The 19,624-nt window shown below is 41.6% G+C and overlaps 1 protein-coding gene across 1 annotated transcript; it reads right to left on the bottom strand.

The window, feature by feature from the left end:
• Nucleotides 1-2,566: 2,566 nt before the first annotated feature.
• Nucleotides 2,567-19,225, bottom strand: RGS4 (regulator of G protein signaling 4). The gene is made up of 5 exons (XM_056523294.1): nt 19,015-19,225; nt 9,542-9,640; nt 7,432-7,493; nt 4,814-4,980; nt 2,567-3,960 (listed from the first exon to the last, which is right to left on the bottom strand). Exons 1-5 carry the CDS (start codon nt 19,182-19,184, stop codon nt 3,724-3,726), a joined length of 735 nt encoding a protein of 244 aa, XP_056379269.1. The 5' UTR covers nt 19,185-19,225; the 3' UTR covers nt 2,567-3,723.
• Between the last annotated feature and the right edge of the window lie 399 nt (nt 19,226-19,624).

Genomic DNA, 19,624 nt, shown 5'->3' with positions numbered 1-19,624 from the left:
GGGGAACCTACGTACAGCCGGAGATTATCAGGGAACCACAATATATAGATATATATATATGTGTATATATATATATATATATATATATATATATATATATATATATATAAAAATATTATATATATATATATATATATATATATATATATACACACACACACACATATATTTATATATCATACTGCTGCTGCCAGGCGTCTCCGCTCCATAATGGTGTATTATTTATAGGCAATATACCCGCAGTCTGTCCGACATATTCATAATAGGGTAATGGAAGAATATTGGTGCTGCCCCATCATGTGAAGTTAACCGTCGGTATTGCGGTCCAAATTATCATAGAATTTGTCTTGTTTGTATCGTTCGCGTTGCATATATGCCAATATATTTTGTGTTGAAAACACATGCATGCTCGGTCGAGCTGAGTGTGCATGTGCAAAGGGATATGGGGAGAGACAGCTGTCGGCTAATGGCTGTATAATGCAGTGTTTCCCAACCAGTGTGCCACCAGCTGTTGCATGACTACAACTACTAGCATGCCCGAGCATGCTGGGAGTTGTAGTTTTGCAACTGAGAAAAAAAAGGAGGATTGGACATGTTGAAATCCGGCTGCCCAAACAGTCTCACCTACGACATCTGGAGACCACCGTGCACATTAGATGGTCGGTCAATCACAATCAAGGGCTTTAATCCGATGTGTACGGCCATTATAACCCTAGCTATACAGAGCAGATAGGTCAGCATGCTCCACCATGACAGCTATATATCCTGATTCTCCCTATATATGCACTCTCAACTAGGCTGAGCATGCATGATTTATTTTTATTTTAAGAAAATAGAAGAATAAGCTGCAGACACACACCTTTGGCAGCAACTTTTCTCCCCTTTGCTCCTCCATCTAACAGCTACCATTCTCAGCCCCCCCCCCCATACATATGCACTCTCAACTAAGCTGAGCATGCATGTGTTCTGAATCGAAATAGAAGAATAAGCTGCAGATGCACACCTTTTGCAGCAGCTTATCTCCCCTATGCTCTTACATCTGACAGCTACCTTTCCTGATTCCCCCCCCCCATACATATGCACTCTCAACTTGGCTGAGCATGCATGTGTTCCGAATGGGAATAGAAGAATAAGCTGCAGGCACTCACCTTTGGCAGCAACATATCTCCCCTCTGCTCCTCTATCTGGCAGCTACATTTCCCCATTCCCTTCATACATATGCACTCTCAACTTGGCTGAGCATGCATGTGTTCTGAATGGGAATAGAAGAATGAGCTGCAGACACACACCTGCAACATCGGCGTGAACATTAGGGGCTTCTATCTAATGTCTATGGCCGCCTTAAACTTATATATATATACAGAATAGATATGTCAGACCAATGCCCTGCCATCTGACAGCTACCCTTACATATGCACTCTCATCTTGGGCGAGCATGCATGTGTTCTGAATCAGGATAGAGAAATAAGCTGTATGATACAATTTCTCAGATACCAAGTGGCTCAAACCGTAGGAAGTCTCTGGTTTCCAGAAATACATAACATTTCGTTTCAGATTAGCCAAAAAGTATGTGTACATATATATATATATATATATATATATATATAATTATTATTATTTTTATTTTTTTTTTAATCAGCACAAAATGTCCATCTTAATATTGTATTTTTTTGTAATTTTATTGATAGCAGGCCCATTTTAAGTTGCTTTCCCAACGAGTAACAGTATATACACTCTACAGTAGTATATGGCCTCCAGTCAGTTGCATACAATACATGAGAATCAAGTCTGAGTCTATGTTCCAGTAGTTGAGCATTTAGTTTTTTAATGTAACTTATTCTATTCTGGCACCAATATGGCTAATAAATCTGATAGGACTGAAATAAACGTTTCTTTCTCTCTGCATAAGATCTTAGGGTCTATTCCCACGGCGGAATTTTGCTTGCGGAATTCCACCTGAAATGAAAGCCCAATACACTTCTTTGGGATTCCGCACTCCTGACGACACTTCGGAATTTCCGCTTGCGGAATTCCGCTAGCGGAATTCCGCAAGCGGAAATTCCGAAGTGTCGACGGGAGTGCGGTATCCCATAGAAGTGTATTGGATTTCATTTCAGGCGGGAATTCCACCGTGTGAATAGACCCTAAGGCAGCCACCAGCAGTTTAAAGGGGTACTCCGGTGAAAAACGTTTTTTTTTTTTTTTTTTTTAAATCAACCGTTGCCGGAAAGTTAAACAGATTTCTAAATTACTTCTATTAAAAAATCTTAATCCTTCCTGTACTTATTAGCTGCTGAATACTACAGAGGAAATTCTTTTCTTTTTGAAACACAGAGCTCTCTGCTGACATCATGACCACAGTGCTCTCTGCTGACATCTCTGTCCATTTTAAGAACTGTCCAGAGTAGGAGAAAATCCCAAGAGCAAACATATGCTGCACTGGACAGTTCCTAAAATGGACAGAGATGTCAGCAGAGAGCACTGTGCTCGTGATGTCAGCAGAGCCCGGTGTTTCAAAAAGAAAATAATTTCCGCTGTAGTATTCAGCAGCTAATAAGTATAGGAAGGATTAAGATTTTTTAATAGAAGTAATTTACAAATCTGTTTAACTTTCTGGCACCAGTTGATTTAAAAAAATAAATAAATAAATAAATAAATAAAGTTATTCACTGGAGTACCACTTTAATGGGGTTGATGCTCAGGGCCGGTTCTGCCTTTAGGCAAAATAGGCAGCTGCCTAAAGTGCCCTCTTGACTGGGGCACCACTCTGCCTGCTGCAAGAAGAATTACCAGAGGAATTCCGCCGTGTGAATAGACCCTGAGATCTTCCTTCCTCTCCTTACAAGCACCTGAGCGTATACTCATCGCCAGTCCGGCGTGTCCGTACCGGGACAGCGCCTCCCAGGATGTCATCATCTCTGACACTATTTACATGGAAACTTATTCGGCATCGCATACTGGTTGTATGAGATCCCAAACGTGCACGGATACATGCTCGGAACACTGAATTCTAGGACTGTCCCCTGCCAATAGTTGACACAAGTCCCCGCCACCCTAGTCCTGCTCGTATCCCTCTCCATTGTTCACTGACAAGGTGTTTGATCAACGAGAGAGTCCGATGCAACCGTTCTCTTCCGCTCAACAACAATAATAAATTATAAACAGCAAAACAAAAACATCAACAATAACAAAAAGGCTTAAAATGCACTTAAAAACAGCATCGTCAAAATAAATATCTGTAATAAAATAAAAGCTTCACTCAGTAGTTTCTAGCCTCCGTCAATGAACATGTGACACTGTCGACGCAACGACTAAACGTTGCTGTCTATCGGCTTCCCTGGGTTAGAGAAACTTGAGCGTGACTTTCACACGGCCCTTGATCTTAAAGATAGTTGTCTCTACGTTCTGTCCGGGATCTCGCGCGGACCTCGCGCGCCTCGTCTGGTAGAAGATAGATCCTTCGTAATGAAGGAACCTTCAATCTGTCACCTGAGAGTATCGTGTTAGACATGCTTAACCCATTTACCGGTGAGTCCCTAGTCTGTACAACGTCACACGGGTCGGAATTATTCTTCCCGCTCGTCCCCCGATAAAACAGAAATGCATGCAAGACACACACGTCTAATAAATAAGAGGAGCTCAGGTCCGGGTCTGAGCCGTGGTAGAGTATAGATAGGAGCACATAGACGATCAGTCCTTAGCTGCCACCATGCAGTCCGTGTCTTAGGCGCACTGAGGGATGAAGGGGTTGCTGTCTCCGCTAAGACCCTTCATCTTCTTGCTGCTCCCACCAGGGGTCAATTGGACAAGGTCCAGGTAGAAATGTGACTTGAGGAAGCGGCGGTAGGAATCCTTCTCCATTAGGATGTAGATCTTGTGCTGGGCCTGGTCGAAAGAAGAATGTGTTGGGTGAAGGATGTTCTTGTTCGTGTCTTCTCGGGTGGTGGAATCCAGGTTGACCTGAAGTTGGAGAAACAAGATTATGTAAGATGCTATCGCCTAAAAAGCTTAGGAGGTTCGGGTCGATCACATCACAGGCTTTGGGGTTGTACACTGTGATGTACCTGTGGCGTGGCCTTAGGGGTACTCTGGTGAAAATATATATTTTTTTTTCATATAAACCGGCCCCAGAAAGTTAAACAGATTTGTAAATTACTTCAATTACACAAATTTAGCAGCTGATAAGTAATGGAAGGATTAAAATTTGTTTAGTTCTTTCCAGTCTGACCACAGTGCTCTCTGCTGACACCTCTGTCTGTCTCAGGAACTCAGCAAATCCCCATAGCAAACCTCTCCTGCTCTGGACAGTTCCTGAGACAGAGAGAGGTGTCAGCAGAGAGCACGGTTGTCAGACAGAAAAAAACAACTCAACTTCAGCAGCTGATCAGTACTGGAAGGATTAATATTTTTTTAAATAGTAAGTAATTTACAAATCTGTTTAACTTTCTGGAGCCAGTTGATATGAAAACATTTTTTTTTTTTTTCATGGAATGCCCCTTTAAGCTTCTCTTGAGGTATTAATCCTTTATCATCAAGATACCTAGGTACGTTTAAAAAAAAAATTATACATATATATACATATATATACATATATATATACACATATATACATATATATATATACACATACACATACATATACACATATATATACACATACACATACACATATATATACACATACACATATATATACACATACACATATATATACACATACACGTATATATACACATACACATATATACATATATATATATATATATATATATATATATATATATATATATATATATATATATAGTCTACTTACTTCTCTGGAAGCCTCCACAGAAATGAAGTCCTCGTAGATTTTTTGGGCTTTGCTGGAAAGTTTGGCCGTCGATTTTGTCTTCTTGTAATTCTCACACGCCAGCCAAAAATCAAGGTTTTCTTCGCTGTACTCCGACTGAAGGAAGGATCTAAAAGCCACTATGCCACCTAGAAGAAACATAGGTTCCATCAGAAGATGAAGAAGACAATAAGTGTTACCGTACTTTAAAGGGGTATTCCATGAAAAAAATAAATCCATATCAACTGGCTCCAAAAAGTGAAACAGATTTGTAAATAACGTCTATTAAAAAAAAATCTTAATCCTTCCAGTACTTATCAGCTGCTGAAGTGGAGTCGTTCTTTTCTGTCTAACAACAGTGCTCTCTGCCGACACCTCTGTCTGTCTCAGGAACTGTCCAAAGTAGGAGAAAATCCGCATAGCAAACCTCTCCTGCTCTGGACAGTTCCTGAGACAGACAGAGGTGCCAGCAGAGAGCACTGTGGTCAGACAGGAAAGAACAACTCAACTTCAGCAGCTGATAAGTACTGGAAGGATTAAGATATATATATATTTTTTTTTTATAGAAGTAAATTACAAATCTGTTTAACTTTCTGCACCCTCACACAGCGTTTCCCAACTAGGGTGCCTCCAGCTGTTGCAAAACTACAACTCCCAGCATGTCCGGATAGCCGAAGGCTATCCGGGCATACTGGGAGTTGTAGTTTTGCAACAGCTGGAGGCACCCTGGTTGGGAAACACTGGTCTAACATCTCCAGATCTGACTACAATAACGAAGGTCAGGAAGGAGCAAGAATTCGTAAATCTGGGAACCCTGGTGCGGTTGAACTAACAAATAAATGAAGATGCTTCCGTCTCCGGGGACGAGTAGCGACACTCAGTGTCTTGTAACGCAGCCAAACCGAGGGCCATTCGAGACAAGAAGTGACCTTATGCTGACGTCATTGAAGTCTGTGTGGAAATATTAAAAATTGAGGGCAATATCTCTAGGATAGTCTTGTTTCTCACGTCTCCGCCATTTGCGCTCCGTAGCTGACTAAAGTCACGTACGGTATACAACATTAAAAAAATCTACGCAACGGTCGCCATGCCAACCCATCTAGAAAGCATGCAGCTCAGACATATAACAAGCTGCTGTGGTTGAACTTTAAGGGGGTACTCCGGCGAAAAACATTGGTGCCAAAAAGTTGAATAGATTTGTAAATTACTTCTATTTAAAAATCTTAATCCTTCCAGTACTTATCAGCTGCTGTATGCTCCACAGGAAGTTGTTTTCTTTTTGAATTTCCTTTCTGTCTGACCACAGTGCTCTCTGCTGACACCTCTGTCCGTGTCAGGAACTGTCCAGAACAGGAACAAATCCACATAGCAAACAACCTCTCCTGCTCTGGACAGTTCTTAAAGGGGTACTCCGGCGCTTAGACATCTTATCCCCTATCCAAAGGATAGGGGGATAAGATGCCTGATCGCGGAAATCACGCCCCCCTCCCATAGGCTTGCATTGAGAGGGGCGGAGCCTTGACGTCACAACGCTCCAGCCCCGTGATCGGCAGTAATCAGACCCAGAGCGAACACGCTCCGGGGACTGATTTTAAACAGGGTTTGCTGCGTGCAAGATCACGGGGGTCCCCAGCGGCGGGACCCCCGCGATCAGGCATCTTATCCCCTATCCTTTGGATAGGGGATAAGATGTCTATGCGCCGGAGTACCCCTTTAAAATGGACAGAGGTGTCAGCAGAGAGTACTGAGGTCAGACAGAAAGGAAATTCAAAAAGAAAAGAACTTCCTGTGGAGCATACAGCAGCTGATAAGTACTGGACGGATTAAGATTTTTAAATAGAAGTAATTTAGAAATCTGTTCAACTTTCTGGCACCAGTTGATTTAAAAAAAAAAAAAAAAAATGTAGTTGCAAAACTACAACTCCCAGCATGCCCGGACAGCTGAAGGCTGTCCGGGCATGCTGGGAGTTGTAGTTTTGCAACAGCTGGAGGCACCCTGGTTGGGAAACACTGAGTGAAGTCTAGAGATGAGCGAACTTACAGTAAATACGATTCGTCACGAACTTCTCGGCTCGGCAGTTGATGTCTTTTCCTGCGTAAATTAGTTCAGCCTTCAGGTGCTCCGGTGGACTGTCTCCTAGGACTGTATCCACCTTTTCCATCCCACCGGAGCACCAGAAAGCTGAACTAATTTATGCAGGATAAGCCATCAACTGCCGAGCCGAGAAGTTCGTGACGAATCGAATTTACTGTAAGTTCGCTCATCTCTAGTGAAGTCGAGAGAGACCAAGGGGACCCATCAAAACCTGTGCAGAGAAAAAGTTGCCCAGTTGCCCATAGCAACCAATCAGATCCGTACTTTCATTTTGCAGAGGCCTTGTTAAAAGTGAAAGAAGCGATCTGATTGGTTGCTATGGGCAACTCGGCAACTTTTCCTCTGGACGGGTTTTGATAAATCTCCCCCCAACCCTTGTGCCTAAAATAATATGAACTTCCGAAACCTTTGTCCTAGAGATCTTTGGTGTTTTTTTAATTGATTTTTTTCCCTTATTTATCCTAATTTGCTGATATTGATTTCGCCCAGACAGCTTCTCACTTACATTCATTGTTAATCAGATTTTCCAAGCTCTCGGCCCATTTCTTCAGCTCTTCTTGAGTAAGCCTGGAAATAAAACACAGAGACACAATATATTCTGTAAGCTTTGTAATTCCAATATACACATTTACATTGAATGTCGTCTATCCTTTTTAGGCCGCGTTCACACCACGTTTTTGCGGTACAGTCCCCGTATACGTTTTCAATGTGAAAACCGTACGGAACCGTATTGAAAACCGTCTGCATTGACTCTCCATTGAAAACTGTACGCCAAATGATGCATCAGGTTGTGTCCGTTTTGCATCTTGTACGGTTTTTTCCGTTTTTTTCTCCCCCCGTACCCAAAACCGTAGCCTACCACGGTTTTTGGTCCGGGTTAAAAAAACGTATTGAAAAAGAATACGGTTCCTTTAACGTGGGAGTCAGTGGGAACCGCACAGAACCTTATGTGCGTACGGTTCCATCCGGTTTGCACCATACGTTTTTTTTGACTTTGCACATGCGCATTGTCTGCCGAAAGTTTTTTTTCTTGGAATTTCAATCAAACAAGTGAAACTTTATTCGTAATGGACTAAAAAGTTAAAAACTGGACATCTTTTTTTCAAACTGTATACGGGTTTAAACGGTATACAGGTTAATTTTAGTACACACAATTATTTTGATATGGTATAGTCCAGTTTGGTGAAAACTACAACTCCCAGCATGTTGGACTATATAGTAGTATATAGTATAGGTCAGTGTTTTCCAACCAGGGGTGCCTCCAGCTGTTACAAAACTACAACTCCCAGCATGTTGGACTATATAGTAGTATATAGTATAGGTCAGTGTTTTCCAACCAGGGGTGCCTCCAGCTGTTACAAAACTACAACTCCCAGCATGTTGGACTATATAGTAGTATATAGTATAGGTCAGTGTTTTCCAACCAGGGGTGCCTCCAGCTGTTGCAAAACTATAACTCCCAGCATTTTGGACTATATAGTAGTATATAGTATAGGTCAGTGTTTTCCAACCAGGGGTGCCTCCAGCTGTTGCAAAAATACAACTCCCAGCATGTTGGCTTATATAGTAGTATATAGTATAGGTCAGTGTTTTCCAGCCAGTGGTGCCTCCAGCTGTTACAAGACTACAACTCCCAGCATGTTGGCTTATATAGTAGTATATAGTATAGGTCAGTGTTTTCCAACCAGGGGTGCCTCCAGCTGCTGCAAAACTACAACTCCCAGCATGTTGGACTATATAGTAGTATATAGTATAGGTCAGTGTTTACCAACCAGGGGTGGCTCCAGCTGTTGCAGAACTACAACTCCCATCATATTGGACTATATAGTAGTATATAGTATAGGTCCGTGTTTCCCAACCAGGGGTGCCTCCAGCTGTTGCAAAACTACAACTCCCAGCATGTTGGACTATATAGTAGTATATAGTATAGGTCCGTGTTTCCCAACCAGGGGGTGCCTCCAGCTGTTGCAAAACTACAACTCCCAGCATGTTGGACTATTCAGAAGTATATAGTATAGATCCGTGTTTCCCAACCAGGGGTGCCTCCAGCGGTTGCAAAACTACAACTCCCAGCATGCCCGGACAGCCTTTGGCTGTCCGGGCATGCTGGGCGTTGTAGTTTTGCAACAGCTGGAGGCGCTCTGGTTGGGAAACACTGATACAGTATATGGTGCAACATTCCGGGAGTTGGAGGATTGATGGGATTAACTACGGCCATTGCCTTGCCAGTACTTTTAATATAAAAATACCGGCGGGGTGGCCAATATACCGGTTGTGCCAGTAAAATACCGGCCGGGTGGCATCCCTATAGAACCCATCATTATCTAGTTGTACGTGCTGCTCTGACTACAGGAGGCGGACAATCTAATAGAAACCCATCTGTGGAGGTAGTAGCAATCCTGCAGGAGAAGGCAGTAATGGAGTCGTACAGAACACCCCTCACCAGATGACTATCCTACAGAGATAAGATTAGTCACTGACTCTGCTTATTAGACTTTACTAAGACGAATTTCCCTTCTCTAGAATTACACACAACCGTCCATTAGCGGCTAATAGGCAATTATTATGTGATTAGCGCCAGGCACAAGCGCCCGCGGGGCAGAAGGCCGCCTCACCTCTGACAGCCAGGTTTGTCTTTCTTCACGTACGCGCTGCCATCACAGCCGTCGGTTTTCTGCAGGAGAAATCCCAGTCGATGCTTCATGTCTTTGGCGCTGTAAGGATAGAAGGGAATGGCGTCAATAGGAATCCATCATGTTTTATGCGACCAGTTATACAGCATACGACTGAGGCATATGGGATACATAACAATGGGCAGTCACAACCGGTTCAGTAGGACAAGGGTACAGAAAATCAGCTTTTTTTTAGTTTTCTACTTGTCTAATTCAGAGCCCCCCCCCAGCCCTGACCTCAAGACCCCCCAACAGTCCAGAATTAAAAATTTTCCCCTGTTCTATTCCAATGGAGTAACTAAATTAAAGGGGTACTCCGCCCATAGACATCTTTGGATAGGGGATAAGATGTCTGATCCCACCGCTGGGGACCTCCGCGAACTCCCTGCTGCACCCAGCGTTTGTTTAGAGCGTCGAGTGCAGCGTCGGAGCCTTGTGACGTCATGGCCACGGCCCACTCAATGCAAGTCTATGGGAGGGGGCGTGACATCCGTCACGCCCCCTCCCATAGACTTGCATTGAGGGGGCGTGGCCGTGGCATCACGAGTGTGGCGTGGCCGTGACATCACGAGCCTCCGCCACCTCATCTCCAGCCATCCGCTCCGTGCACCGGATGTCTGGGGTTCCAGCGGCAGGATCAGACATCTTATCCCCTATCCAAAGATGTCTATGGGCGGAGTACCCCTTTAACCTGGAAGGAATGTGCCACCTCAGGAACTGTCCAGAGCAGGAGCAAATCCCCATAGCAAACCTCTCCTGATCCGGACAGTTCCTGACACGGACAGAGGTGTCAGCAGAGAGCACTGTGGTCAGACTGGAAAGAACTACACAACTTCCAATGGAGCATACAGCAGCTGATAAGTACTGGAAGGGTTAAAAAAAAATTTAATAGAAGTCATTTACAAATCTGTATAACTTCTGCCATCAGTTAATCTGAAAACATTTTATTTTCCCACTGGAGTACCCCTTTAATTGCTAAGACTGTGTATAAGTGTGCCTATAGAGAGCTGTCAATCACTGAGTAGGACCGCCCACATGACTACTTAACTGAGCAGAAGTTTACATGAATAATGGACAAGTTATCCTGGAATAACCACAGAACTGTATATAAGTCTGGTCTGTTCAGTTTATTTGTGACAGGTTCCCATTAAAACGCTGGAAAAATCGACCAAAAAACTACGGAGATGCAGAAATTTCTGTGGATTTTCTGCAGATTTCCCTCCTCTGCACTGAAGAAGATGATGACTAATACATCAGTGATGGGAATACATCCGGCTTTGTGCTGCTTTAATACTTTGTGTATATATAGGTGATAATAACCCGTCCGTGTAATGTGATAGGAAGGTACTGACAGCCGCGGCTCTATAAGTGACAGCATGTCAGTATCCAGGGGAGATGGGGAGGGGGGACTAATGCATCTTCTCTTACCTACGACTGCTCCTCTGTTATATTTCAAGAGTCCTGACAATAGTGATTATAGCGATTTCCATTACTCATACATATCTCATGCAGACCCGAAACCCATGGATGACTAAGGGTCTGCAGACCTGAAATGCGTTCGTTGACTAAGGGTCTACAGATGTGAAACTTGGTAAATGGCTAAGGGTCTACAGACCTTAAAATGAATAAGATGAATAAGGGTCTACAGACCTTAAAATGCATTAGATGAATAAGGGTCTGCAGACCTGAAATGTGTTAGCTGACTAAGGCTGCTTTCACACTATAAAATTCATCCGTTTTAAAGATCCGTTTGATGTTCTGTTATGAAAACCATAAAAATCGGCCATTAAACGTCCGTTAGAAAATCCCTTTATAGTCTATGGGATTTTTACATTATGCGTTTTAATCCGTTATAGTCGGTTATTAATAACGGACGTTATTTTGTGACAGAAGATAGTAACGGGAGAAATAATGCATGCACTATTTCTCCTGTTACTATCTTCTGTCACAAAATAACATCTGTTATTCATAACGGATTAAAACGGATGACTAGATGACTAAGGATTTACAGACCTGAAACGCATTAGACGACTAACGGTCTACAGATCTGAAAAGCGTTAGTTGATTAAGGGTCTACAGACCTGAAACGCATTAGATGAATAAGAATCTACAGACCTGAAATGTGTTAGTTGGCTAAGGATCTACAGATGTGAAATGCGTTAGTTGAAGAAGGATCTGCAGACCTGAAAGGCATTAGGTGACTAAGGGTCTACAGAGCTGAAATGTGTTAGTTGGCTAAGGATCTACAGATGTGAAATGCGTTAGTTGAAGAAGGATCTGCAGACCTGAAAGGCATTAGGTGACTAAGGGTCTACAGAGCTGAAACGTGTTAGTTGACTAAAGGCCATATCTACAGTCCTGTACAGGTTATGTGCTGTACTGCAGCTCAACTCCATAGAAGTGAATATTGCTGAGCTGCATTACCACACACAACCTGTAAGCAAGAGTGGAGCTGTTTATAAAATGCTGCGTGCGGATGCGACTGCACGAACAATGTGACAGATTCCTTTTAATAGTTTTTTTTTTCTAAAGCAGTGTTTCCCAACCAGGGTGCCTCCAGCTGTTGCCTATGGCTGTCCGGGCATGCTAGTTTTGCAACAGCTGGAGACACCCATGTTGGGAAACGCTGTCCTTCAGTAGCACTAATGTAAACTTCACTGACATATAAACCAGGCACTAGCTCTATAACAGTGTTCCCCAACCAGTGGCTCTGCAGCTGTTGCAAAACTACAACTCCCAGCATGCCCTGACAGCCGAAGTGTAAACTCTCTGGGGCAGAGCCAGCTGTTCTCTATATATAGATATCATTATACAAGTCCATAAATCCATATAAAAGCATACAGCACAAGTGACAGGCGAATACAATACAACCTATTATAGAAACAGAAGCCGCACTCCCACACAGACGTGCAGCGTAATGGATAATGCGCAGCTATGAAGTATAGTGCAGATGTAGCAGAGCTGAGCGTGCAGGTGGCATCTGCTGGTAAACACACTATGGAGGTATAAAGTGATGGAACATGCCAAGGATACGCCAACAATTAAACATTGGTAGGGGGCGTCTGACCTCCAGGGACCCCCCCCATTGCAAGCAAGGGCCACTGCACTAAATCAGCTCTGCTGCTCCGTCATGGTCTTTAGGGAATCTGCAGCATAGCCCCATACATGATAAAAGGGGATTAGAAAAAACAGAGATAATTTCTATAAAAAACAGCGCCAACATGTCTTCAGGTTGTGCGTGGTATTGCAGCTTAGTTCCTTAGAAGTGAATGGAGCCAAGTTGCAATACCACATACAACCTGCCAACAGGGGTGGTGCTGTTTAAAAAAAAAAAAATAAAAAAATGGAATTAAAAAAAAATCTCTATTGTTCCATTCCTGCACAATGGTGCCCAAAGCCATTTCAGTGTTGTAGCCCCTTCTCTCTTTTTTGGCTGGGGGGGTTTCTAGAGGTCAGCCCCCCACCCCCCCTAGTATAAGAATTTATATAATCATAAGAATATCCTGGCAAATACCATTTTTAGCAATATTTATTTATATATTTATTTTACAAGATGCCAACACCCATTAAAGGGGTACTCCGGTGGAAAACTTTATTTTTTTATTATTATTATTATTTTTTTAAATCAACTGGTGCCAGAAAGTTGTAAAGATTTGTAAATTACTTCTATTAAAAAAATCTTAATCCTTCCAGTACTTATTGGCTGCTGAATACTACAGAGGAAATTATTTTCTTTTATGGAACACAGAGCTCTCTGCTGACATCACGAGCACAGTGCTCCCTGCTGACATCTCTGTCCATTTTAAGAACTGTCCAGAGTAGGAGAAAATCCCAATAGCAAAACATATGCTGCTCTGGTCAGTTCCTAAAATGGACAGAGGTGTCAGCAGAGAGCACTGTGCTCGTGATGTCAGCAGAGAGCTCTGTGTTCCAAAAAAGAAAATAATTTCCTCTGTAGTATTCAGCAGCTAATAAGTCCTGGAAGGATTAAGAATTTTTAATAGAAGTAATTTACAAATCTGTTTAATTTTCCACCGGAGTACCCCTTTAATTCCGTTTCCTAATAACAGTTTCATCACTGCTATATCTCAATGTCTCATCTACTGTGTATTTCTGTCACTATGGGCTTGCCTATTAACCCTAAAATGCCCGTGAAAGCAATACAGGACGACAGCTGTAATATTCATGTACAATGTTACACTAGCTTTACGCTGTGGAAAAAAAATAATAGATGTAGTAGAGCTGAGATTGTCGTCGGGTACAAATGGTGATGTGTTATTAACATGGAGCTGCAGGTAAAAAGATTGCTTATCTCAGTGATTCCCCAACCAGTGTGCCTCCAGCTGTTGCAAAACTACAACTCCCAGCATGTTGCACTATATAGTATAGGTCAGTGATTCCCAACCAGAGCGCCTCCAGCTGTTGCAAAACTACAACTCCCAGCATGCCCGGACAGCCGTTGGCTGTCCGGGCATGCTGGGAGTTGTAGTTTTGCAACAGCTGGAGGCACACTGGTTGGGAAACACTGTCTTATCTTATCTTAGAGCTCAATGTAAATGTAACTCATAGCATATTCAGCTCTGCTACATCTATGTTTACAATAATAGGCAATAATAAGGCTCCTGGCTTTGAGGCAGCATGGAGTCAAAGGGTTAATTGCGTGGGCTCCGTCTGTATGTGATAGATTGATTGACCCTCGGGACATCAGACTGGGAACATGAGGAGTGAGAGTACAATGCTACGGTGCATGTTGATGCTATATATATATATATATATATATATATATATATATATATGCGCAACAGAAATGTAAAAGGATATAAAGAATAGAGATGAGCGGCAGGGGCCATATTCAAATTCGCAATATTTCAGAAAAATTGGAAAGGAAAAATAATATGAATGATGCATTTCTATGGAGCTGTTACATTGTAACTGTTACAGATCCAAACAGAAAACCCATGCAGGATGTTTGAGAGCATAGTCAGCAGTAAAGCTGGGTTCACACACAGGCATTGTTTGTGGCTTTTCATATATATATATATATATATATATATATATATATATATATATATATATATATTTATCTGTATCTGTTACATTGTATCTGTTATATATTTGGATCTGGATCTGTTACATTGTATCTGTTATATATTTGGATCTGGATCTGTTACATTGTATCTGTTATATATTTGGATCTGGATCTGTTATATTGCATCTGTTATATATTTGGATCTGGATCTGTTACATTGTATCTGTTATATATTTGGATCTGGATCTGTTACATTGTATCTGTTATATATTTGGATCTGGATCTGTTACATTGTATCTGTTATATATTTGGAACTGTTACATTGCATCTGTTATATATTTGGATCTGTTACATTGTATCTGTTATATATTTGGATCTGGATCTGTTACATTGTATCTGTTATATATTTGGATCTGGATCTGTTACATTGTATCTGTTATATATTTGGATCTGGATCTGTTACATTGTATCTGTTATATATTTGGATCTGGATCTGTTACATTGCATCTGTTATATATTTGGATCTGGATCTGTTACATTGTATCTGTTATATATTTGGATCTGGATCTGTTACATTGTATCTGTTATATATTTGGATCTGTTACATTGTATCTGTTATATATATTTGGATCCGGATCTGTTACATTGTATCTGTTATCTTTTTTTTTTCAATCTGTATCTGTTACATTAGGGGATATTTATCAAAGTTGTCTATGTCCCGCATCAAACTACAGAGGGTTTGGCTGGTCTATTGTGCGCCTAAATTATCAAAAGGCGCAAGGCTCTTGATAAATTCTGTGCACAGACTTCGGGATCTATGCTTTAGTCTATATTTAAACCTGCTCCAGTATGGTCTGACATTTCGGCGTACTTTCAGCCGATGCGACTTGTCGCTGAAAAGTCGCTTTTGATAAATTCAGCACCAATGCATTTTCCAATGCATTTCCATCTAAAATAGACTAGAATGCATTATGTTCTAAAAATCCTCTAGAGCAAAAGTCGCAAAAAAGTCGCACATATTTAGACTGCGACTTTCTGTGCGACAAATTATGACAGGAAAAAACAGTCTAAATCCTTTGATAAATATCCCCCAATATGTCTGTTATCTATTTGGATCTGGATCTGTTACATTGTATCTGTTATATATTTGAAACTGGATCTGTTACATTGTATCTGTTATATATTTGGATCTGGATCTGTTACATTGTATCTGTTATAGATTTGGATCTGAATCTGTTACATTGTATCTGTTATATATTTGGATCTGGATCTGTTACATTGTATCTGTTATAGATTTGGATCTGGATCTGTTACATTGTATCTGTTATATATTTGGATCCGGATCTGTTACATTGTATCTGTTATATATTTGGATCTGGATCTGTTACATTGTATCTGTTATATATTTGGATCTGGATCTGTTACATTGTATCTGTTATATATTTGGATCTGGATCTGTTACATTGTATCTGTTATATATTTTTTGTCTGGATCTGTTACATTGTATCTGTTATATATTTGGATCTAGATCTGTTACATTGTATCTGTTATATATTTGGATCTGGATCTGTTACATTGTATCTGTTATATATTTGGATCTGGATCTGTTACATTGTATCTGTTATATATATATTTGGATCTGGATCTGTTACATTGTATCTGTTATATATTTGGATCTGGATCTGTTACATTGTATCTGTTATATATATATTTGGATCTGGATCTGTTACATTGTATCTGTTATATATTTGGATCTGGATCTGTTACATTGTGTCTGTTATATATTTGGATCTGGATCTGTTACATTGTATCTGTTATATATTTGGATCTGTTACATTGCATCTGTTATATATTTGGATCTGTTACATTGTATCTGTTATATATTTGGATCTGTTACATTGCATCTGTTACATATTTGGATCTGTTACATTGTATCTGTTATATATATATATATATATTTGTATCTGGATCTGTTACATTGTATTTGTTATATATTTGGATCTGGATCTGTTACATTGTATCTGTTATATATTTTGATCTGGATCTGTTACATTGTATCTGTTATATATTTTGATCTGGATCTGTTACATTGTATCTGTTATATACTTGGAACTAGATCTGTTACATTGTATCTGTTATATATATATATTTGGATCTGGATCTGTTACATTGTATCTGTTATATATTTGGATCTGGATCTGTTACATTGTATTTGTTATATATTTTGATCTGGATCTGTTACATTGTGTCTGTTATATATTTGGATCTAGATCTGTTACATTGTATCTGTTATATATTTGGATCTGGATCTGTTACATTGTATCTGTTATATATTTGGATCTGGATCTGTTACATTGTGTCTGTTATATATTTGGATCTGGATCTGTTACATTGAATCTGTTATATATTTGGATCTGGATCTGTTACATTGTATCTGTTATATATTTGGATCTGGATCTGTTACATTGTGTCTGTTATATATTTGGATCTGGATCTGTTACATTGAATCTGTTATATATTTGGATCTGGATCTGTTACATTGTATCTGTTATATATTTGGATCTGGATCTGTTACATTGTATCTGTTATCTTTTTCAATCTGTTACAGATTCAGATACACAGTTTGCCACAAAAACGGTCACAATAAATTGTGTGAACCCCCCTCTTAGTGACATTACAGCAGGTTATGTAATCCTCATGTCGCTATTTCACAGGCGTCGCGACATCATACGGCTCACAGTGTGCGTCTAGAACACTAAACACTGGCGTTACTGTTACGCTTTCTGGCCGGCGTTTTTCGGGCTCTCAGCCAAAGCCTTCTATGAATGCCGGACATACGCCAGTCACTTGTCTTATAATAGCCGCTTGTATCAAGGAATTGACCCAGCACGCTCTACCACTTTGAGCATCCACGTTACTATTCATCAATGACCCAGCTTAATGATAAGACGATCGCTTCTGATCAATGGAAATCTATTTTATCCGTATATATCCATATGGATATCACTGCAGCGCGTCTGCTAGGATCACAAACACAACATTTACATAGGGATCTGCAGGGGGAATTGCGGTAGGAGACAAATACGCAGATATGCCCCCAAAAAGCGGAACCTCCAGATGTTGCAAAACAACAACTCCCAGCATGCCCGGACAGCCACTAGGATCATGCACAGAAAATTTAGCTAGGGATCTGCATCTGGAATTGAGCAGGAGCCAAATAGATCAAGGGTCTCCAAACCGTGGGCGTCCAGCTGTTGCAACACAACTCCCAGCATACCCGGACAGCCACTAGAATTATGCACTTTAGATTTACATAGGGGGGATTGAGATAGGAGCCAAATCTGCATATGTTAAAAGACCAGGGGTCTCCAAATTATGGACCTCCAGCTGTTGCAAAACTACAATTCCAAGCATGCCCGGATAGCCAGTAGGATCATGCACAGAATATTTAAATAGAGGGAATTATATTAGGAGCCTAAAATGCATGCATGTGCCAATGCATCAGGGGTTTTCAAACTGTGGACCTCCAGCTGTTGCAAAACTACAACTCCCAGCATGCCCGGACAGCCAACGGCTGTCCGGACATGCTGGGAGTTGTAGTTTTGCAACAGCTAGAGGTCCAAAGTTCAAAGACCACTGCAATAGCCTAATGTTAGCCCAGTCCGTTGGCTGTGCGTGCATGCTGGGAGTTGTAGTTTTGCGACAGCGAAAGCTCCAAAGTTCAACAACCACTGCAGTAGACTAATGCTAGCCCAGTTTTTTAAGCTGTCCAGGCATGCTGGGAGTTGTAGTTTTGCAACAGCTAGTAGTTCACCACTGCATTAGACTAATGCTAGCCCAGTCCGTTGGCTGTCCCGGGCATGCTGAGAGTTGTAGTCTTTCAAAAGCTAGAGGACCACTGTAATAGACTAATAGACTAATGCTAGTCCTGTTCGTTGGCTGCCCCTGCATGCTGGCAGTTGTAGTTTTGCAACAGCTGGGGGTAGACGGTATGCATTCCGGACACTACCGCAATAAACTAAAGCTATAGCCCAGTCTTAGTCTCTTGTAGCCAAATGATAAGATCTCATGTCACAAAAAAAAATAAAAAATAATTAAAAATTGATCCTAACACGAACAATGTGCGATGCAACCTACAACGCCAGCAGTATCCCGCAACGGGTTAACACCTTAGGATAAGTAACCAATGATGGTCGCCGCTTGGATGCAACCACTTGAGGCTCCCTGTGCAATGCTCTGCAGGGCTGCATCGAAGCAAATCATAACCCCCCTATAGCAGCCCCTATATATATATATATATATATATATATATATATATATATATAATGATCTAGTCTAATATACATGTCGGTCCTCGCATAGGTCCCATTGACCATCGCATCCTCACCTTTTCAGGCAGGTGGCGGGGAAGGAGGTGACCCCAGCGAGTCCTTTGCACATCTTGGCGGTGAGGTCAGGTTCCCAGACCCGGAGGCTACTATGTCTGTGTTTGGCGTCGGTCTCGCCGGATTTGTCTGTCCAGTTTGTCGCTGCTCTTCTGCTGCTGCTGTTCCCCATCCTCTCATCTTTTTATAGCCTCAAACAGCAGGACACAGATCCAGCCGGCAGCCAATCACATCCAGCCGCTGATATCCGTCCCCGCGCCCCCCCCCCCCCCTCTCCTTCCCAGCATCATTTATCCCTCCCTTTCGCTTTTTTTTTTTTTTTTCTCCCTTCCCTATTTCTCCATCAGGCAATTGTTGACGTGTAGGGAGGAGGAGAAGCAGACGGCAGAGCTGGCAGCGAGGTGAGCAAAGTCTGCAAATATCCATCCTACACGAAGGGAAGGAGAGCGACGCTTACGCCGAGAGACGCCGCGTTAGGCGCAAACGTTTACGTCAGACTCACCGGACCCTCGAGCCGTTCACCGCCTGAATCAGACTTCACGAGGAATCCGACACTTAACTTATTAGGGGGTGAGATCAGATAAGGTGAAATTTTGCAAATATTTTAACGGA

This window comes from Hyla sarda, chromosome 6, assembly GCF_029499605.1.
Source record: "Hyla sarda isolate aHylSar1 chromosome 6, aHylSar1.hap1, whole genome shotgun sequence".
In the NCBI taxonomy this organism is placed as follows: Eukaryota; Metazoa; Chordata; class Amphibia; order Anura; family Hylidae; genus Hyla; species Hyla sarda.
The sequence above is the reverse complement of the archived record's forward strand: the minus strand, read 5'-3'. Positions and strand labels throughout refer to the sequence as shown.

Coding starts and splice junctions, on each gene's coding strand:
- RGS4 (XM_056523294.1), bottom strand. CDS start 19,184: ATGGGGAACAGCAGCAGCAGAAGAGCAGCGACAAACTGGACAGACAAA. Junction 7,494..9,541: donor GACAAACCTGGCTGTCAGAG/GTGAGGCGGCCT, acceptor TTTTATTTCCAG/GCTTACTCAAGAAGAGCTGA. Junction 3,961..4,813: donor CTGTGGAGGCTTCCAGAGAA/GTAAGTAGACTA, acceptor CTCCAACTTCAG/GTCAACCTGGATTCCACCAC.